At 41.9% G+C, this 22122-nt stretch overlaps 1 protein-coding gene across 2 annotated transcripts in view; it reads left to right on the forward strand.

The window, feature by feature from the left end:
- Positions 1–22122, forward strand: part of ATP9B (ATPase phospholipid transporting 9B (putative)) — a 286527-nt gene that overhangs the window by 189749 nt on the left and 74656 nt on the right. For both annotated transcript variants that reach the window (XM_075826526.1, XM_075826527.1), the window contains exons 12-13: positions 6386–6546; positions 21717–21859. In XM_075826526.1, the coding sequence (XP_075682641.1) occupies positions 6386–6546; positions 21717–21859 (304 nt within the window). The remainder of the gene's footprint in view (positions 1–6385; positions 6547–21716; positions 21860–22122) is intronic.

Genomic DNA, 22122 nt, shown 5'->3' on the forward strand with positions numbered 1-22122 from the left:
GTTTCGTTTTTGTGGTTTTCGGGCGTCATCCATTTTTCTCTTCTATTTTTCTCTGCAAACTCTCTGGTTTCCCTTTTTTTTTTTTCGCATTTCTTTAGAACATGGATGTCGTTTTTTCCACACACTCAATCAGCGTGTCTGGTCCGCAAAAACAGGCTAGAATAGGGTATGCTGTGAGTTTTTCGCAGGGGACTCACTGCGTTCGAAAAAACAAAGTGTGAATAGCCCATTTACTTGTATATGTCAGTGTGCTGTCCATTGCTATAACGGACAGCACACGGATGAGAAATAAGTTTGTGTGAATAAGGTTTAAGGGTGTATTCACAAGCTGGGGCTTGGTCACAGTGGATAAACTTCCATTATAGTCTATTCACATCCCATTGACTTCATTGGGGAATAATACCACAGTCTGTGCAAAGCGAGACAGAGATGGAACACCTAAAAATTATTAATTAGCAGCCATTTTGATTAAAGGGTAAATAAACTCTTAAAAAACGTTCAACATGTCAGTCACATGTCATAAGTTTTGAATGGTGGTGGTCCGAGCACTGAGACCCCCACTGATCGCTAAAACAAATCAGCAGAAGCGCTCGGGTGTGCGCTGTGCCGCCTCGTTTCTGACCGTCATTTCGAGGAAAGCCAAGCGAGCGGTTTACGGGTTCATGGACTTTCTATTGAGCCCGTTCACCGCTCGCTCGGCTTTCCACGGAAATCCGATAAGAAACCATGCTGCACAGCTCTCACCCAGGCGCTACTGCATCTTCATTTTAGTGATCAGTGGGGACTCCGTGCTCGGACCCCCACCAATCAAAACTTCTGACATGTCACTATGACATGCCAACGTTTTTTGAAAGTCTAGTAGCACTGAGTTGTCACAAGTTAAAGCCAAGGCTTGCCCCACCTTTTAAGCGGTCAGTTGCTTCTAAGCCAAGCTGCAATCTGCGCTTTGTCAGCATTTACTAGTGTGCAAAAAAATTATTTATTTGCAACAAAATAAATGCAACTCATTATGAGAACGGACTATGACAACCACGAAGATCTTTTATCTAATGCGCTTTGGTTAAGATTTAGATATACTCAGATACATGAATATATGTTGTTTTATGTATTTAGGTTCGGTATTGACTCCTTGAAGCGGTATTCCCATATCCACAGGTAATTTCATAAATGTCTAATAGGTGTGGATCCAACATTTGGGACCGCCAGCTACCTAGAGAGAGGGGATGAGGCAGCTTCTGCATCCAGACACAGAGTGAATGCAGAGGCTCTGTTCATTCACTTCTATGAGAGTTTCCGTAACTCAGAAGTGAATGGGGAAAGCCGCAGGGGATCCCTGTTCTCCAGATAGGTGTGGGACTCAGAGCAGGTACACGCACCTATCAGACCTTTTATGGTATATTCTGTGGAAATTCTATAAATGTCTGCGATGGGAATACTTCTTTAAAACTGAATTTACATGTTCTCACAAATCCCCATTTATTCTTCATTTTAGAATAGAGGACAGATCCATACAAAACGGTCATTTATTTTCTACCTGTGACAAACTATGCATCTAAAACCACTATTCTAAGAAGGCAATGCAGAACTTCAGTCTCTCAGTGGAGGAATTTTTGGCTAATTTTATCCGACCTCACCATAGCACCACCAAAGTTAGTCAGTCAATGTATTCATTGAGCAGTGCCGTGTTCACCACTGAGTTATATTATCATTTTATATTGCATTATAATTTCTCCCGCCCAATGCATTGGCTGCTGTTCAACAGTATATATTCATAAATGTGTTCTACATTTGGTGTGAAGGTTGCTGGACTTCTAGCTTAGACACTCACAGGGAAAGGCACTAGCTATAAACGTGACCCAGGCCGCAAACACAGGCATCCAAAACTATACACTGTATTTTATGTGTGGTCTGACTAGTGATTTAATAGAGTAAAACGATGTTTTATACATCTAGGCCCCTTTTGATGCATGACATGATTTTATTTGCTTCTGTTGCATTTAGAAAAAAAAAATTCAAATTATTTTCCATATTCATTAGTTACGCTCGTATTACCCATTGCAGTAGACTATAGTAGACCACTTCAGGAGATGTTTTTTGTGCCTTTTTAGTAGTCAGACCATTACAACGTAATAAAAAAACAACCCAAAAATCGTAACCACCAGCAGCACATTTCTAGCAGAATTTGGTTACCTGGATTTGGGGCTTGTCCAACTTTGGTGCAGCTCCAGGAGCCATTGTAGTTGCTGCAGCTTGTTGCTTCTTAAGATTGCCATAGACCTTAGATGTATCTCGGCACAAAAACACAGATTTTGGTCGCACCAGATGAACATCTAATGTGTATGCCGTTGTAACCCAAACGAGTGTTCGGCCGATGGCTATCTAAAATATATAGCCAGCCTTACCTTTTTCTGTGTCCTTGAAGGACAATGCATAAACTTGTTACTGCAACGATCTGCTGACGTATTGAAACAAAACCAAGAATACATTAAGGGTATGTTCACACGCCCTATTTACGGACTAATTCAGGCGTTTTACGCCTCGAATTACGTCTGAAAATACGGCTCCAAACCGCCGGCAAACACCTGCCCATTGAAATCAATGGGGTTACGATGTTCTGTGCGCACGGGGTTTTTTTTACGCGCCGCTGTCAAAAGACGGCGCGTAAAAAGTCACCCGCGTCAAAGAAGTGCATGTCACCTTTTGAGACGTAGTTGGAGCCGTTCTTCATTGACTCATTGAAAAACAGCTCCAATTACGTCCGTAATTGACGCCGCGAAAAACGCGACTATGTCAGGAGCTGTTTTCGCCTGAAAACAGCTCTGTAATTTCAGGCGTATTGGACGCTGCCATGTGAACATACCCTAATACTTTTCCTAAGGCTGGATTCACACGAACGTGGCGTTTTTGCAGACGCAAAAACGCGGCGTTTTGTGCGTGCAAAAACCACTTGACAGCTCTGTGTGTCATCCGTGTATGATGCGCGGCTGCGTGATTTTCGCGCAGCCGCCATCATAGAGATGAGTCTAGGCGATGTCAGTCACTGTCCAGGGTGCTGAAAGAGTTAACTGATCGGCAGTTAACTCTTTCAGCACCCTCGACAATGAATGCCGATCGCAATATCGAGAAACCTGTTAAAAAAAAAGAAAAAGTTCGTACTTACCGAGAACTTCCCTCCCGGCCGTTGCCTTGGTGACGCGCCTCTCTTGACATCTGGCCCCACCTCCCTGGATGACGCCGCAGTCCATGTGACCGCTGCAGCCTGTGATTGGCTGGAGCTGTCACTTGGACTGAATTGTCATCCCGGGAGGTCAGACTGGAGGAAGAAGCCGGAAGTTATCGGTTAGTCAGAACTTCTTGTTTTTTTACACGTTCATGTATATTGGGATCGGAAGTCACTGTCCAGGGTGCTGAAACAGTTTAACTCTTTCAGCACCCTGGACAGTGACTATCTCCTGACGTCGCGTACCGGAAATTTTTTTGCCGGGTTCGGCCGAACCCGGTGAAGTTCGGTTCGCTTGTCCGGGTTCGCTCATCTCAAAGACACTCCGTTTGGATGTTTGTAAACAGAAAAGCACGTGGTGCTTTTCTGTTTACATTCATCCTTTTGACAGCTCTTGCGCGAATCACGCAGTTCGCACGGAACTGCTTCCGTGCGGCATTCGTGGTTTTCACGTGACTTCAATGGGTGCGTGATGCGTGCAAAACGCCGAAAGAACGGACATGTCGTGACTTTTTTTCAGCGGACTCACGCTGATGAAAAATCACGGACATGTCTGCACGGCCCCATAGACACATATAGGTCCATGCAACGCGCGTGCAAATCACACGCGTTGCACGGACGTTTTTCCCGTTCGTCTGAATAAAGCCTAAATGTGAGTCTACTGACAGTGCTTTTTCTTCTAGTTGTGGTTTAAGGCCCCATGCACACGACCGTGTTCGGTCCGTGATATACGGTCCGCATGTCGGCTGCATGTCCCGGACCGAACACAGTGCAGGGAGTCAGGCTCCTAGCATCACACTTATCTATGACGATAGGGGTCACTGCCTGTCCGCGGAACTACTGTCCCGTACTGTAATCATGTTTTAGTGTGTGACAGTAGTTACGTGGATAGGCAGTGACACCTAGCGTCATAGATAAGTATGATGCTAGGAGCCCGGCTCCCTGTACTTTGTACGGTCCGGGACAAGCGGCCGACATGCGGACCGTATATCACGGACCGAACACGGTCGTGTGCATCAGGCCTAAGGGTTAGACAAATAGTGGCTTGCATCCATCCAGATTATTACAGCTTTGTGTTATCTGAATATAAATTCGCACCGGGCTATAAAAATATTTTCTTCTTGTCTTTTCCTTCCTAAAACGAGGAAGCTTTAAATCATTTTGTCTCCTCTGTTCCAGTCTCCCACTACTATGATGCAGAAGAGAAGTGTGAGGTAGCAGTTATGCATATTGTAGACAGTAATTCTTTATATTAATACAAAAAAGACCAACTCTCGAAAAGCCAGATTAAATCATTCCTTTCACTTTTTAATGGGATTTGGATGAATAGAGTAAAATATGCACTTTGCATTCATTGATAGCATCTTTAGGTTGAGGTAATTGAGTCTTTTTTTTCCCTTGACTGAATGAATAATGACTTCATCTGATCCTCAGCGAGGCCTGAAACTTAGACCGCCTTTGTCAATGCAAAAAGATCTGGGCTTTGAAACATGCTCTACTTCCCTGGCTTAATTTTTCTTCATTTTAATCCAAAAACCTATTTTTCTCAATAATTCAAGCATAAACTATGTAGTAGTTGGAACAGCGGAAATTGCCAGATATTTGTCCTCGTTGTGCTACGTTTTAAATGCTGCTGATAAATCAGCCACTGTGGTCTTGTGCTGCTCCGTTCTCCAGGGAAGGGGCCGCCTGTACACAAGCAAGTGTGTTGGAATTTGTCTCAGCTATTTCATTATAATTCTTTGAGAGCATCCCTTTATGTACCGGAATGTTCTGTTTTGCTACTCTTGCCGTGAAAGTTTATAGAGATAAATAGTTCACAATAGCCGTGAAGCTTTTGCTGACGTACTTTTCCCACACTTCTCATACTGTAAAAATTAGAGCCATGTAAATGCTATACACCCAGGCCAAATATATTTTTCTATAACGTTTATATCTCTAAACTGTATATGCCCATTAGGCTCTTATATCGGGGTAAATCCCAAATTTGCTGCTGGCACCTACATATTTTTTTTATTTTTATTTTTAGATCTATGAGAATTAAACTGCCTCTTAAAGTCTTCAGCAATTGTGCACCCTTGGGGCTATTCACACCTATTGCTAATTTGCAGAAGCATTTTTGGGAGCAGTTTATACTTTAGAGAGGGAGCTATTAGGGGGAACAGACTGGCACTAATTCTTTTCAGTAAATGGTGCATTGACCTACTTGTTTGGTCATTTCTCTGTTATTCTTCCTGGAAGTGTATAAATAAATTGACAACTGGGTGTTACTATTCCTTTGTCAATAGTGTGCATCGCTACACTTTCTGACACTGTTTTATCAGTGCTGTCAGATGCTGAAGGGACACACCCGATTGTAACCCCCAGTTGTTAAATCATACATTTCCAGGAGGAATAGCAGAGCAATAACACTACAATTCTACAAAAAGTGGCTCCAGGATTGCCATTTAATGGAAAGTTCAAGTCTATACTAAAACAGATATATCAGGTGAGCTGACCGGTTCATTTTAAGACGATCTCTTTAGATGTCAATAGTGACCAAAATGGTCCGTTAGCGACTGTCTTTTTCTTTTGCGTCCTATAGAAACATTGCATGCCACATTTCTCTGTCTAGTGGAGGACTGTGGCTGTTGATTTCAATGGAGAACTGGAGGGAATGATCGAGGACCTTCGTTCCCATCCAGCCAGGCTGTGTAAAATAACAGAGGGAAGTGATTCCCCTGCCTAAAAGGTCTGAATTCACCCTAATATAATGTGAAAGCCTCAGATGCAGCACCGTACATTCCAAGATACAAACCCTGTTTCCTTTTAAGCACTTATCTAGATATCTGCAGAATAGTGTTTCCTTTAATATCTTAGAATTACTGAGAGGAAAATTCTGTGCTAAGTGCATGCAAACTGGTCTCGGATATCAGATGTATGCGCTATCTGTAATAATAGACATTTTTCTCAAAATATGATCTAAGAAACCATTACTTCCAGAAATACATATTGTCTGCTTTATTCTTCTGGTCCTCCGTTCATTGTGTATCAAAGACAACATTCTCATGAACCACTTGAGACATTACCTTCTTGAAAAGTAGCATTCACATTCTTAGGTAAGGTAATACATATTTGGAGAAGTGATAGAGCACTGTATGATTTTTCTTTTCTGTTTTTGCACAGGTGGGCCTCCTGGATCTGGAACTGAACCAGTTGACAAAGGCGCTATTTCTGGCTCTGGTGGCTCTTTCCGTAGTAATGGTAACCTTGCAGGGGTTTGTTGGCCCATGGTATCGCTACCTGTTCCGGTTCCTCTTGTTATTTTCCTACATCATTCCGATAAGGTATATTTGTAGCAAAGAGAGACAGGCATGTCTAATTTCACTGAATGTAGCATTTTTTGATATATATGCTTGGCTCACATTGTGAAGGAAATTGATCTTATCAGGAAGCGGAGTGAGAAAGTGCCAGCAAATTTGCTGATTCCTGAAAGATCACTCTGCAGAAAGCAATACTGTTGTATTTTTGTGCAATGTTCATTTTACTAGACTAATGGTATAACGGTAGTGTATTTTTAAAGCTAATGTTAACATTGTGATGTAAAATACTTTTACAATGTATTTCAATGTCAAAGATTCAGTTTTGCTATATCAAGTTCACTGTAAATTATTATGCATGAAAAGTTTGAATATGAATTATCTGAAATATTGAAACAGATTTTTTTTTTTTTTTTTTACTAATTGAAATTTTATATTGGTCACAAACATAAGGCATAGTTCTTCTTAAGCAGACATTGGATTTGGTTTTTACTGCCTTTTTAAAGAGTTTCCCGATTCATGGAAAGAAAACAAAAGAGCTGCAAATGTTTTAAAAAAAAAAATTCAGTCCATTGCCATCCCAGCACAGTTCCCAACGGTCTTTGTTTACAAGCTGCCAGCGATGACGTGCTGTGGCTGCATGTGTGCGCTACAGCCGATAAGTGGCCTCAGCGGTCACGTGCTCTACTACTGGCATCACGGCTTTAAATATTTTCGAGACTTTTTATTTTTTATTTTTTTAAGAACCGTAAACCCCTTTAATTGCACAATGTGTTTCATTACCCTACCTTTCCTATCCCTTTCTTTTCCATTTTAAATTCGCCATTTGTTTATCTCAACCTTTTTTTCTCGTCTTTATTTTATTTGAAGTCATCTCTTCCTTGCCAAGGTGAAACATGTAGAGGAAGGAATTTTAATGTCTTAGGTTTCAGTGCTGAAAATGAACGTACTTCCTTCCTACTCTTCTCTAACTTCTTGTTATAAACCAGTTGTTAGCATTCTTGCCAGTGATCGCCATTTTACTCATGTCACTTTGTAACTGTGCGTATTACGGTTTCTCCATATCCATCTCTCCTATGTGCTAGACCACTCCATTCCCAGCTTTGCTAAGTCCCAGATCACTTCTTCCACAGCTATCCAATATGTTAAACCAGTGCTTAACAGGCCTATCTATGGTTGCACCAATCTATGGTTTAGTACATAACTAACTCCCCTTCTGCTTATTATGTTATACTGGGTTCGGGAGACAAATGTTAAGATAAAATGTTGCCATGGACTATGATCATGTTCTGGCTGGACAGGCTTGCTGCCACGTAATTTTAGTTAATTTGCTCCGGGAGAACACCTATGCATCTCAGGATCCAAATACCCAAAGATTGCCAATAAGGCTGTATCGGGAACATAATTTGGAAGGTGTTTAGAGGTAAATAGTCGTAATTTGGACCAAAAAGTTTGAATATTGGGGCAGGACCATAGACAATGGTAAAGATTGGCCTCTGGGGCATAGCATTTGAAGCAGTGAGAGGTGGGATAGATACCACTTTTGTGGCCTATGTATGGAGTTAGGTAAGATTTATGGGCAACCTTCAATCTCATCTCCAGGAAACGTGCTGACGGGAGAAATTTGTGTGCCTGTTCCAAAGCCGCTAGAATAGTTGCGTAAGCGAGTGTTTGGTCACCAGTTTGCCATTTAGTTTTAGGTTGAGGGGTTTGCATTTGGGAATAATCTAAAGAAATGTGGATAAGTTGGTAATTGCGTGTGATTTGTCCTATAAGGGCGTTGTGTCTTTAGAAGTTCTGTATTAAGTATGTGTTCCATTCCTGATCGGGTAATTGTTGTAATACCTTCGTTAAGTAACTCCTGACTTGTAAATAGCTAAAGTGAGTAATCGGGAGATCTGGGAATTTAGAACACAAATCTGTGAAGGACAGCATCCCACGCTCTTCAACATTCATCAATTGTCCCAGGGAAGTGAGCCCCAGTCTGTACCATCTATGGAAGATAGCATCAGGATTACCGTTCTGAAAGTTGGGATTGCATACTAAAGGTGTATGAAGAGAGCAGTGGAAAAAGAGATCTAATCCTCTGCCATGCCTTCCAAGTAGTAAAAAGTAAAGGGTTGGCTCTTGTTTCCATTGTTAAAGAGGCTCTGTCACCAGATTTTGCAACCCCTATCTGCTATTGCAGCAGATAGGCGCTGCAATGTAGATTACAGTAACGTTTTTATTTTTAAAAAACGAGCATTTTTGGCCAAGTTATGACCATTTTTGTAATTATGCAAATGAGGCTTGCAAAAGTCCAAGTGGGTGTGTTTAAAAGTAAAAGTCCAAGTGGGCGTGTATTAGGTGCGTACATCGGGGCGTTTTTAATACTTTTACTAGCTGGGCGCTGTGAAGAGAAGTAACATCCTCTTCTCTTCAGAACGCCCAGCTTCTGACAGTGCTGATATGTGACGTCACTCACAGGTCCTGCATCGTGACGGCCACATCGGCAGCAGAGGCTACAGTTGATTCTGCAGCAGCATCAGCGTTTGCAGGTAAGATCGACTTACCTGCAAACGCTGATGCTGCTGCAGAATCAACTGTAGCCTCTGGTGCCGATGTGGCCGTCACGATGCAGGACCTGTGAGTGACGTCACAGATCAGCACTGTCAGAAGCTGGGCGATCTGAAGAGAAGAGGATGTTACTTCTCTTCACAGCGCCCAGCTAGTAAAAGTATTAAAAACGCCCCGATGTACGCACCTAATACACGCCCACTTGGACTTTTACTTTTAAACACACCCACTTGGACTTTTGCAAGCCTCATTTGCATAATTACAAAAATGGTCATAACTTGGCCAAAAATGCTCGTTTTTTAAAAATAAAAACGTTACTGTAATCTACATTGCAGCGCCTATCTGCTGCAATAGCAGATAGGGGTTGCAAAATCTGGTGACAGAGCCTCTTTAAGCTCTCGGGAATCTTGCATCACGATTATGACAGGGCATTTCCCAGGAACAATTCAGAGTCAAAAGGGGTGGATGTGTACACAGAGGTGTTGTGAAGCCAGTCAGAGATATAACGAAACAATGCTGTTAGGTTGTAATTCCTAATGTTGGGGAAAATGAAGCCCCCATTACCCCAGGGCTGTTGGAGGATCATGTAGACTGTAGGTGATTTTTTTTCCAACCTGTATGCAGGTTCTATAGAAGTAATTAATCCTCCGTTCATCTCTGGGGGTGAGGTAAATTGGGAGGGAGTGAAGGAGATATAGAAGATGTGGGAATTCCGTCATTTTGATTAGGTTAGACTTGCCCAGGTAAGAAAGCGTGAAGTGCTTCCAGGAGAGGAGAGTCTTTTCCAGTTCAGTTATGTAATGGGAGATATTGCTTCTATAGAGTGCAGCCGGGTGTTTTGTGACTCAAACACCTAGATATATGAGTGCCTGAGAGTTCCATTTGAATGGAAATTTCTGCGACCATAGAGGTTTCAATAGTAGCTTTTCAGTTTTATCTAGGTTCAGGGTGTAACCTGACAGCCGTCCCACCCCCTCTAGTTCGTGAAGATGCCGGTCCAGTATCGGTTTTGGCTTAGAGATTTCTAACAAGATATAGTCTGCGAAGACGGCCACCTTCAGTTCAATGTTACGTAGTTTGATCCCCCGGAAAGTGGGGGTCTGGGCATGATGATGCAAAACGGGGTCTGGGGAGAGGTTAAACAGGAGGGGGGAGAGGGGGCATCCCTGCTTCGTGCCCCTAAAAATGTCTATTGGGGAGTGTTATGAGGTTAGTCCAAGTTTTGTTCTCCCCAATACCTCATCAAGGAAGGGCCATTTGACTGTGTCAAAGACCTTTTCAGCATCAAGGCTCATCAGCATATTAACTGGTTGATCCTGACCGTGGCAGCAAAAGCTGATCTTATGTTTTTAATCCCTTCCCCCTGCATGAATTCTGGGCCCAAATGACCAATCAATTTTTTTAGTTTTTCCATCGTCTCATTGAAAGAGCTATAACTTTTTTATTTTCACGTGGACAATGATGTAAGAGGTCTTGTTTTTTGCGGGATGAGTTGTATTTTTCAATGGCACCGTTTTGGGGTATATATAATTTTTTTTATTAACTTTTATTAACTTTTTTGAGGGGGATATAAAAAAAACAGCAATTTAGCCATTGTTCTATGCATTTTACATTTACGCCGTTTACTGTGCAGAGTAAATAACATGCTACCTTTATTTTATGGGTCGTACGATTACGGCGATACCAAATATGTATAGTTTTTTTTATGTTTTACTACTTTTGCAGAATAAAAACACATTTGTACTAAAATAATTTTATTTTGCATCACTGCTTTCCAAGAGCCATAACTTTTTTATGTTTCCGTTAATGTCGCTTCCGTTAAAGGGCTTGTTTTTTGCGGGACTTCATTGCTACCATTTTGGGGTACACGGGACTTATTGGTTAACCTTTTATTATTTTTGGGGGGGAATGGGAAAAAATTGCAATTTTGCCGTTGGTTTTTGCGTTTTTTTTTTACGGTGTTCACCTTGTGGTTTAACCCCTTCCCGACATTTGACGAATCCATACGCCAAAGTCGGGTAGGGGAGGTATGGAGCGGGCTCACGGAGTGAACCCGCTTCATACGATGCCAGCAGCCGACACTTCGGAGTAACTAGCGGCATCGCGCTCGAGCGCAATCCCGCTAGTTTAACTCGTTAAATGCCGCGGTCAACAGAGACCGCAGCATTTAAATCGTTAGAAAGAGGGGGCGACCCCCCCTAACAGCTCATCGTGCCCCCCGCAACGCAATCACGGGGGCGGGGGCGGGCGATGCTTGCTACGGTTGCCTGGGGGCCTAATGAAGACCTCCAGGTCCGCCATCTTTGTGCACATATTAAGCCCTGCCTCCGGCAGGGCTTAATAGTGGACTGTCAGAATCACGATATACTGCAATACATTAGTATTGCAGTATATCGTGCAATCGATCTAACGATCGCTGGTTGAAGTCCCCTAGGGGGACTAATAAAAAAAGTAAAAATGAGTTAAATAAAGTTGTTTTTTTTTTGTGTAAAAAAATTTTTTATATTAAAAGTTCAAAAAACCCTCCTTTACCCATTTTCCCTCTAGAGCATAGTAAAAAAAAACAAAAAAAAAACATAATTCGTATCGCCACGTCCGTAAAAGTCTGAACTATTACAATATATCATTATTTAACCAGCACGGTGAACGGCGTAAAAAAAAATAAAAAATTGTAAACGCCAGAATCTCTATTTTTTGTTCACCTAATCTCCCACAAAAAATGAAATAAAAAGTGATCAAACCGTCGCATTTACACCAAAATGGTATTATAAAAAACGACAGCTTATCCCGCAAAAATAAGCCCTCATAACACTTAATCGACGGAAAAATAAAAAAGTTGTGGCTCTCGGAATTTGGCGACACAAAATAAATTTTCTTTTTTACACTTAGGTTTTTACTTGTAAAAGTAGTAAAATATATAAAAAACTATATATATTTGGTATCGCCGCAGTCATATTGACCCAGAGAATAAAGTTAACATGTTGTTTTAATTGCACAGTGAATTCCCTAAAAACGGCGCGCAAAAAACAATTTTTTTCCCGTTTCCTAGTCCATTATACGGCAAAATAAATGGTGCTACGAAAAACTACAACTCGTCCCGCAAAAATCAAGCCCTCATAGTACTATATTGATGGAAAAATAAAGACGTTATGGCTTTTGGAAGGTGGGGAGGAAAAAACGAAACTGAAAATCTGAAAAAGGGCTGCGGTGGGAAGGGGTTAAATAATGCTAACGTTATTTTATTTTTTTAGTCATTACGATTGCGGGAATACCATATATATGTAGTTTTTATTTTATATTTACACTTTTAATAAATAAAAACATTTTTTTATGACATTTTTTTTACATTTTTTTAAATTTATTTTTTCGGTCTCAGTAGGAGACTTCACTATGCGATCTTTAGATTGCAGATATAATACTTTGGTATACTTCGTATACCAGAGAATTATTGCCTGTCAATGTACGTCTTAATAGGCACGTCCTAATAGGTATATAGCCAGGGCAGACCTGTGGGCCGCCGATGTGTGACGGAGGGAGCTCCTTTCCTCTGTAAACAACTCAAATGCAGCGTGCGCTAATGACCGCGACATTTGAGGGGTTAAACGGCCGCGATCAGACAGCCGAGCCCTGGCTCCAGCATACACGGGAGAGCCGTGCAGGACATGGATGAGGCCACCGTGAAAAGGCGGCAGCCTAAATTATAGCTCCTTAATGACCGCTGTGAAAAGGCATATCGGCGGTCATTAAGGGGTTAATGCTTGTCCGGCCTTGTGTGAAACACATTTGAGCTGTGTATAGAAGATCAGGGAGAACAACCTGGAGTCTCTCAGCCAATATTCTTGCTAATACTTTATAATCTAGGTTGAGTACTGAAATTAGTCTATATGATTGGGCCAGAAAAATCTTTGCTAGGTTTGGGCAAGAAAACTGCTCGAGACTCCGCGAAACGGTCAATGGGCATATGGCGTATAAAAGTATCGTTGAATAAATTAGTTAAGGTGGGGATCTTTTGGGGAGCTAGGATTTTGTAATATTCCGCAGAGAAGCCGTCCGGACCCGGAGTTTTACCGTTGGAGAGTAACAAAATAGTTTGCCTCACCTCCTCCTCCTGTATGTCTGAGTTCAGCAAAGATTGTTGAGCTTCGGATAGTGAGGGTAAGTTTGTATTCAGAAAGGCATTGATATCTGATGGGGACGCCGGGGCAGCTCTATAGAGATCTTCATAATATTCAGAGAAGATTCGTGCTATATCAGATGGATTAGTAATGACCGCGCTTGTGATAGGGTGTCGTAAGGATAAAATGGGTTTGTAGGGGTGTCTCTGTCTAGTGAGAGTGGCAAGCAACTTTCCGGTTCTATTCCCCCGCCTATAGAATGTATTATCTGTGTTCTACACCTACCAGTGGGATTCATCGTGGACTAAAGTGTCCGGAAGATGCTTAGCTTATAAATATTTGTGGAGGACTCTGCAGTGTAAGTGCGCTAGGGTGTCAGTAAAGCCTGTGTAAGGCGTCAAAGTGCTCCCTCCGTATTTTCCTTCTACGAGACAGACAGCTGATGACATGGCCTCTCATTATCGCCTTTGACGTCGCCCACAATAAGGGAGGACCATCAGTATGTGAGAGGTTGTCATCTAAGTATTGACTCCAACCTATTTGGAGATGCTGCCTAAAGTCATCAGAGTCTGCCAGGTACGCCAGAAACCTCTGAATCCTATTTCTCTTGTTGGGTGGGGCCTCTCCCTCTGACAGTAACAATGCAATTGGGGCATGATCCGATGTGATCGGATATATGCTGGATGTATAGTGCCACTCAAATGGGGGAAGATATCAAAAAGTAGTCTTTTCGGGACAAGGAGGTATGGGTCAGATGACATTTGGGAAAGCTTGTCATAATTTGAAGAACGTCTGGGTAAAAGGTGTGTTGGTCGTAGTTGGGGGCGTAAATGTTCACCAATAAATATGTTGTCCCAGCAATTAAGACCTGTAATAGTAGGTATCTGCCCTGAGGGTCTGCAATAGAGTTCTCTATCGTGTACTGGACACCCCTCCTGAAAAGTATCGCCACCCTCCTTAAAGAGGAAGAGTATGAGGCGGGATAGCAATCTGACAGCTATAGGGCTTTGAGTTTGTTTTGTGTGTCTGATCTCTAATGAGTCTCCTGTAAGAAAATAATATCAAGGGAGAGTCTTTTGAGATGATTAAGCACCTTTTTCCTCTTCAGGGGCATGTTTAGACCTGCTACATTCCAGGAGAGAAATTTTACATGGGGAGATGTGTGATAAGTGTCAGGGTGTTGTGCATTCATGGTACTCCTCCTGTATCTAGAAGGTAGACTCGGATCAAAGTTAGTTTAGACCAGATGCTGTACCCCTTCGATCCCAGCCAGCCGCGAGTACCACCCTTTCCCGATGATGCCTTTACAGACAGGAGTCGTGCCTCCCACCACCTGAAAAAGGAGAAAACATTTCTGCGAGAATGAACAACACAAAGAAAACTTGTAGACAATAAATTCAGCGATTTCTTCTGTAGGTAACTGAAGGACCGCTCTGAACATAACCTCAGCAAGATGTGCTGTAGTTTTCCAGCTTAAAGAGGCTCTGTCACCAGATTCTCAAACCCCTATCTCCTATTGCATGTGATTGGCGCTGCAATGTAGATAACAGCAACGTCCAGTTGGACATAACGAAAAAAAAACGCCCAGTTGTCCATTTCAAAGCTCATTTGCATAAATATAAAATAGCTCATAACTTGGCCAAAAATGAAAGTTTAAAAAAAACAAAAACGTTACTGTTATCTACATTGCAGCGCCGATCACATGCAATAGGAGATAGGGGTTTGAGAATCTGGTGACAGAGCCTCTTTAAGCGAAATGAGCACATGTCCGTGAGAGAGGGAACTAACTTTTCCACTGGAAAGATATCAGCTACTCTTCAACCCCCAATTCCAGGCAGAGTCCTCTCCTAGCCAGGACAGGATCCTCAAATATTAGCGTGCGGTCTCCCACTTGCACTTTCAGCTTGGCCGGGAAAAGGAGTTGAAATCGAGTGTTTCTCTCGAACAATGTTTTGCGAATCGGAGCAAAAGACTTGTGCAACCGCCGCCGAGTAATCTTGGAATATTAGGATTTTAAAGTCGTTCATATGAAGTTCCCTCCGCTGCCTGTACGCTCTCAAAACTCTTTCCTTTACTGCCCAATGGAAAAATGTAGCGATCCCTGGGCGAGGCCTGTTATCGCCTGCATCCCTTCTGGCTCCAGGTGGTCCCATCCTATGCGCTCTCTTAATCATAAGGGGATCTTGCCCAAGGTCAATGTTGAGGGCTTTGGGGAGATCTTTAGAGATGTTGTTCAATAGTTGATCATTTGTCACTCTCTCTGGAATACCACAAAGCGTAGATTACTAGGTTTATCCCTATTTTCCAGGTCCTCAAGTTTATCCCTTAAGCTTTGGGATGTAGCCTGGCTACTTTGGCGTGAGGCATCCTCCATCGTGGAGATAGTTTTCCGCGGCATTAAACCTTGTTTCCATATCCTCAATTTTTTGAGAGTTGGAAGTAATTGGCGCCAGTGGCGAATTTATCGAAGTATGTAAGATATCCAATCTTTTGTCGAATAGAGGTAGTAGTATTTTAGAAACCTCCTGTGCAACTAAGGTTGCCTGTAGTAAGTCAGTATCAGAATCATGTGGGGGACTGTTTTGTGGAGACAGTCTAGGTGGTGTGACATCATCTCCAGTAAGAAGTTCAAGGGAGAACTGAGGTTGAGTGGAGGAGCCTCTAGTGGATGAGGACATGTGAGTCGGTTTGTCACCCTTTGTGTGACTTTTGGATTCATGCATTTTAGCAGAATGAGGAATCCCAGGTGTTGGGGTGGTTCGAGAGCGAGTAGGTATTTATTTCAGAGATTTTGTCATATACTTGTCCATGTCACATTCCCCTGTATCAAGGGGGTTAGGTAAAGGATTGTATAAGTGATGATAAACTGGCAGCAGAGGTGTGTAGTTGGAACGCAGCCCAAGAAGCTCTGAATCACTATGGACCCATCAGTATGTGCATGGATCTAAGTGATGCACTGAAGTGGAACATAGCAGAGTGAGACAGTCAATGTCCAGATGAAACAGTAGAATAATCTGATTCGAGAGTTTGTCATGCGGCTTTAGGGGTAGTTTTTGTCACCAGCCGTGATACAGATCCGTGTGGGCTGCAAAGTCCTGAAGAGAGAGACAGGTTGCCCAAGAACTGCGTTAGATATTTGCCTTCAGAGGAAAGGCACAGCTATTGTAATGGTCTCGTTGGTCTAGAAGCAAAGTCCCTTGCTTTGAGATGTGGGAAAAATGTATGGGATGGAACGTCCACTGTGTCCCGTCCCACTTCAGACCTATGAAGGCCGGGAATATGTGTGGACCTTTTGCGGCAGTTCAGGCACCAGGACGTCCGTGCACCAGACATAGTCACCCCCAGTAGGAGGAATAGCAGGGCCTCAGGCTTGGGTTCGGCAGTCGCCGAGAGATTCCACTCGTCTGTGGAATCACTGGTAAGATGGCAGCAGGGAGCACCATGTCCCACACTCGGTCGGCGTTCCACCGCCCGTGGCTACGGGGAGTTCAAAGAGACAAGTCCCACTGAGGTAACCACCGTCACCCGGGTGAGGGGAATCACCCGCAGTTCCTCCTGCGGCAGGATGGGTGAGATTTGCCTTGGATGGTATCAAGCTTCAGGGGAGCTCTTTCTAAAAGCGGCCATTCATGATGCCCCGCCCCCAGAAGTCATGGTTGGTACTTTGTCCTGCTCTTATTGTCTCTGCCTGCTTTATAATCCGATAAGAGAAGTTCTAATTCTTCGATCATTGGATTTAAGCGTTAACCCGAGCATTAAAGTGGCAAGGGGTTGTCATGTTAAATAAAATGTCAGGGGCATCATGAATGTCAGATTAGTCTCTCTACAAATCTGACTACCGGTTCCCCACATGGGACATCAAAGGAAATGGTAGTCTAAATCCACGCCATAGACTGCTGAATCACCCGCAGGGAGTCCCAGTGCATTACGAGGTAAGTATTCATTGTTTATTTCCTCATGCAAGGCATTGCTCTGAATATTAAAGTGGATCTCCACTGAACGTTTGTTCTACTTGTGGCATAATAGTTCTACATGCACAAGACCGTCAATCACAAGATGGAAATAAAGATCAATAAAATGTTGTTAAAAAAAAGTTTTTATTAAATCATTAAAAAAAATACATACATTGTATATTTCCTTAATCATTAGAACCTGTACCATAAATGAAGATAATATTTTAAAGGTTTTTAGAGTTCTATGGGACAAAAACAACAAACTGGTAGAATTGAATTTAAAAAAAAATTATAATCCACCTCGAAAAACAAGATGTTGGCGATAAATAAAAAAGTTTTGTCGCTAGGAATGCAGTAAGGCAAAAACGGAAAAAACACACTGCGTCCTCAAGGCTAGGATGAGCCATGTCCTTAAAGGGGTTGTACCGGGATAGGCAATAATTGTCTGATCGCTGGGTATGCCACAGCTGGGACGCCCACCGATCGTGAGAAAAGGGGTCCCGGACCCCCCTTTGCTCACTACTTGACCGCAGCTGCTTCATTCAAGTTCCTTCTCACTGCGTTTAGTGGCGGAGTGCACTGTGGAGAAACGGGAAGGGGGGGTGAGGTCCTATTCTGTGGATAAGTGATAATTGTCCATTATGGAGAAAACCCCTTTAAGGCGTTCAATGAAATCTATTATGAGGACAGATTAGGCTGTGTTAACATTTGCATCCAGGCTTGTGTTCTTCTCTGTCATAGTAGCAGAACAACAAAAAACTGGAGCTGCCAGGTCCGTTGTATGTCGGAAACCACGGAGCCAGACAGAACATTTGACTTTATCCCCTTTGAGACACAGCTTTTCATTTTCTCATTATTGTTTTTCATTGTCGCATTTCAAGAGCCATCTTTTTTTTTATTTTCCCATCTACATAAGTGTATATTATGGCTTGTTTTTTGCAGGACGGGTTCTAATTTTTATTGGTAGCATTTAATGCAACCATATAATGCAATCTGAAACGGAATTTTTTGTGGGGTGGATTTGGAAAAAAAACTGATTCATCCATTGATTTTGTAGGGTTTAGTTTTTACGGTGTTCATTGTGTGGTAAAAACTGCATGTTAACTTTATTCTGAGGGTCAATACAATTACCGCCAAATTTTATATATTTTTTTTCTACGATGTATAGTCCTGGCCAAAAGTTTTGAGACTGACACAATTTTGTAGCAGCAAGCTTAGTGATAACCAGTTTTTATTTGGATTAACTTTAGATTGTTATGAAGACTGATCAGATGAATTGCAATTAATTGAAATGTCATTCCTTGCCATGAAAATTCACTTAATCACAAAACCCCCATTCCCACTGCATTTCAGGCTTGCCAAAAAAAAGACCTGCTGACATCATTTCAGTGATCTTCTCGTTTTCTCAGGTGAAAGTGTTAACGAGGATAAGGCAGCTGATTTCACACTGTCATGCTGATTGAATTATAAGAGCAGAGTGGTTTCTTTAAAAGGGGGATTGTGCTTTAAATCATTGTCTTCTTCTGTTAACCATGGTTACCTCCAAGGAAACACGTGAATTTATGATTGCTTTGCATTAATAGGACATTGTTGCTTGTAAGATTGCCCCTAAATCAACCATTGATCGGATCATCGAGCTCTTCAAGGAGAGAGGTTCAATTGCTGTGAAGAAGGCTTCAGGGCGCTCAAGAAAGTCCAGCAAGTGCCATGACCGTCTCCTAAAGAGGATTAATCTACAGGATTGGTTCAACACCAGTGCAGATCTTGCTCAGGAATGGCAGCAGGCAGGTGTCAGTGCATCTGCACGCACAATGAGGCAAAGGCTTTTGGGGGCTGGCCTGGTGTCAAGAAGGGCAGCAGAGAAGCCACTTCTCTTCAAGATAAACATGAAATACAGACTGACATTCTGCAGGAAGTACAGGGATTGGACTGCATAGGACTGGGGTAAAGTTATTTTCTCTGATGAAGCCCCCTTCAGACTGTTTGGGACATCTGGAAGAATGATTGATGATTGTCAGGAGAAGTAAAGTTGATCACTACCATGTGTCCTGTGTCATGCCAACAGTAAAGCATCCTCAGACCATTCATGTGTGGGGTTGCTTTTCATCCAAGGGAGTGGGCTAACTCACAATTTTGCATAAGAACACTTCCCTAAATAAAGAATGGTATTCAGACATCCTCCAAGAACAACTTCTCCCAACGATCCAGGAGCAATTTGGTGATGATCAATGCGTTTTTCAGCATGATGGACCACCATGTCACAAGGCAAAAGTGATAACGAAGTGGCTCAGTGAACAAAACATTGAAATTTTGGGTAAATGGCCAGGAAACTCCTCAGATCTCAGTCCCGTTGAGAATCAGTAGTTAATTCTCAAAAAGCAGGTGGACAAATAAAAACAAAGAAATTGTGGTAAACTCTAAGCACTCGTTAGGCAAGAATAAGTGGTCATCAGTCAGGATTTAGCCCTGAAGCTGATATCCAGCATGCCAGGGCGAATTGCAAAAGTCTTGAAAAAGAGGGGTCAACACTGTAAATATTGAGTCTTTGCATAAACTTGATGTATTAGTCAACAAAAATGTAAAAACTTATGAAATGCTTATAATTGTACTTCAGTATACCATAGAAACATCTGACTAAAAGATCTAAAAACACTGAAGCAGCAAACTGTGAAAACCAAAATTTGTGTCAGTTTCAACTTTTGGTCAGGACTGTACAACTTTTACAAAGTTAAAAACAATCTGTGGCACCATATTCTGAGAGTCATAACTTTTTATTTTTTATATATAACTTTTTGATCACTTTTCAGTTTTTTTGGGAAGCGAGGTAACCAAAAAACAGCCTTGCTTGCATTGTGAAATATTTTTTCCTACGGTGTTCACCCGGCGGGTTAAATATCATCCATGCCACAATGTTAATTTACTTATATCTCCATAAAAACCCCACTGAGTTTTTTATCTTATAGCATCATGTCTTGTTTGGCAAAATTGCCTTTAACCCCTTAGTGACCACCAATACGCCTTTTTACGTCGGTCACTAAGGGGCCTCAGGCCGTTTAACCCGTTAAATGCCGCCGTCAATAGCGACCGCGGCATTTAACTTTGTTTACAGAGGGAGTGCGCTCCCTCTGTCACCCATCGGCGGCCCGCGAATGCAATCGCGGGTCTCCGATGAGGTGTCATGGCAGTCGGGGGCTTGATTAAAGCCCCCAGGTCTGCCCTGGACATATGCCTGTTAGGACGCGCCGGAGGCACGTCCTAACAGATTGCCTGTCAGATTTACACTGACAGGCAATAATGCTCTGTTATACGAAGTATACCAGAGCATTATAGCAGCGATCGAAAGATCGCACAGTAAAGTCCCCTAGTGGGACTAGTGAAATAAGTAATAAATGTGAAATAAAGATTAATAATAAAAAGTACATTAAAAAAATAAATCCATTTTTTTCCATAAAAAGTGGTTTTATTTAGTAAAAGTGTAAAAAATAAATAAAAGTACACATATATGGTATTGCCGCGACCGTAATTACTCCATTAATAAAGTTAAGGTGAACACCGTAAAAAAAAAACGCAAAAAACAATCGCGAAATTGCAATTTTTTTCCATTGCCCCCCAAAAAAGTCATAATAAAAATGAATCAATAAGTCCCATGCACCCCAAAACAGTACCAATCAAAACTACGTCTCATCCCGCAGAAAACAAGCCCAAAAAATCACTACATTGATGGAAAAATAAAAAAGTTACAGCTCTTGGAAAGCGACGAGGCAAAAACAAATAATTTTAGTTCAAAAGGGTTTTTATTGTGCAAAAGTCGTAAAACATAAAAAAACCTCTACATATGTGGTATCGCCGTAATCGTACCGACCCATAGAATAAAGGTAACATGTTATTTACGTCGCATAGTGAACGGCGTCAATTTAAAAACGCATAGAACAATGGCGGAATTTCAGTTTTTTTTTATAATCAGGTTTTTTTGTAAAAAAGGTTAATAAAAGTTAATAAAAAAATTATATGTACCCAAAAATGGTGCTATTAAAAAGTAAAACTAATCCCGCAAAAAACAAGTCCTCATACAGCTATGTAGACGAAAAAATAAAACCGTTATAGCTCTTTGAATGCGACTATAGAAAAACGAATAAAATAGCTTGGTCATTAGGGCCTAAAATGGGCTGGTCACTAAGGGGTTAAGGGCATGTTCTCATATCGTGTGCTTTGTGCAGTTTGTCCGCTGTGATAAATCATCGCAGTGACCACATAGTCCATAGTTCTGAATGCCATTTTTATTGTTCACACAATGCAGCGAGAATCCTTGCGTTTCGTGGGCATGCTGCGCTTTAAGCTGCCGCATGTAACATCCCTTTTATTGAAGTTTTCCATAGTAGCATACAAGGCATAATTGCGGTAAACCACATGTATTTTACAGGCCAAGTTCTATAAATTCAATTTGATAATATGATGTGGAACAAAAAAAGGAGGCAAGTAATTGACATGGGGCAAAATTTCTACTAAATACAATGTGCTAAAAACATCCGTCGGAAAACCTTAAAAAATAAGTTGTTTCTCGTTTGTTTGCCAGTTTGCGAGTGAACTTGGACATGGGGAAAGCTGCATATGGCTGGATGATTATGAGAGACGAAAACATTCCCGGCACAGTGGTGAGAACCAGCACCATTCCAGAAGAGTTGGGACGTTTAGTCTATTTACTTACAGACAAAACAGGTAATTCTTACCCTCCCCTCAGATTGTCATGTCAGGCTTTTTTTCTGCTTTTATATTACAATTTTAGAATTGAATTTGATACCGATTACCATGGGAAATCTGGTGACGTTTACAAAGCACTGCCCTGCTGTAATATAACAAAAACTGTAGAGAAAAAGAGAAGCAACTGGTAATTGTCTAATATTTGATAAGCCGGATGTAGCTACATGCAGAAACATGCTGTATCAGGCTTTTAGCAATATTGTTCTACATCCAAATTAATG

The sequence above is a fragment of the Rhinoderma darwinii genome, chromosome 5 (genome assembly GCF_050947455.1).
Source record: "Rhinoderma darwinii isolate aRhiDar2 chromosome 5, aRhiDar2.hap1, whole genome shotgun sequence".
Classification (NCBI taxonomy): domain Eukaryota; kingdom Metazoa; phylum Chordata; class Amphibia; order Anura; family Rhinodermatidae; genus Rhinoderma; species Rhinoderma darwinii.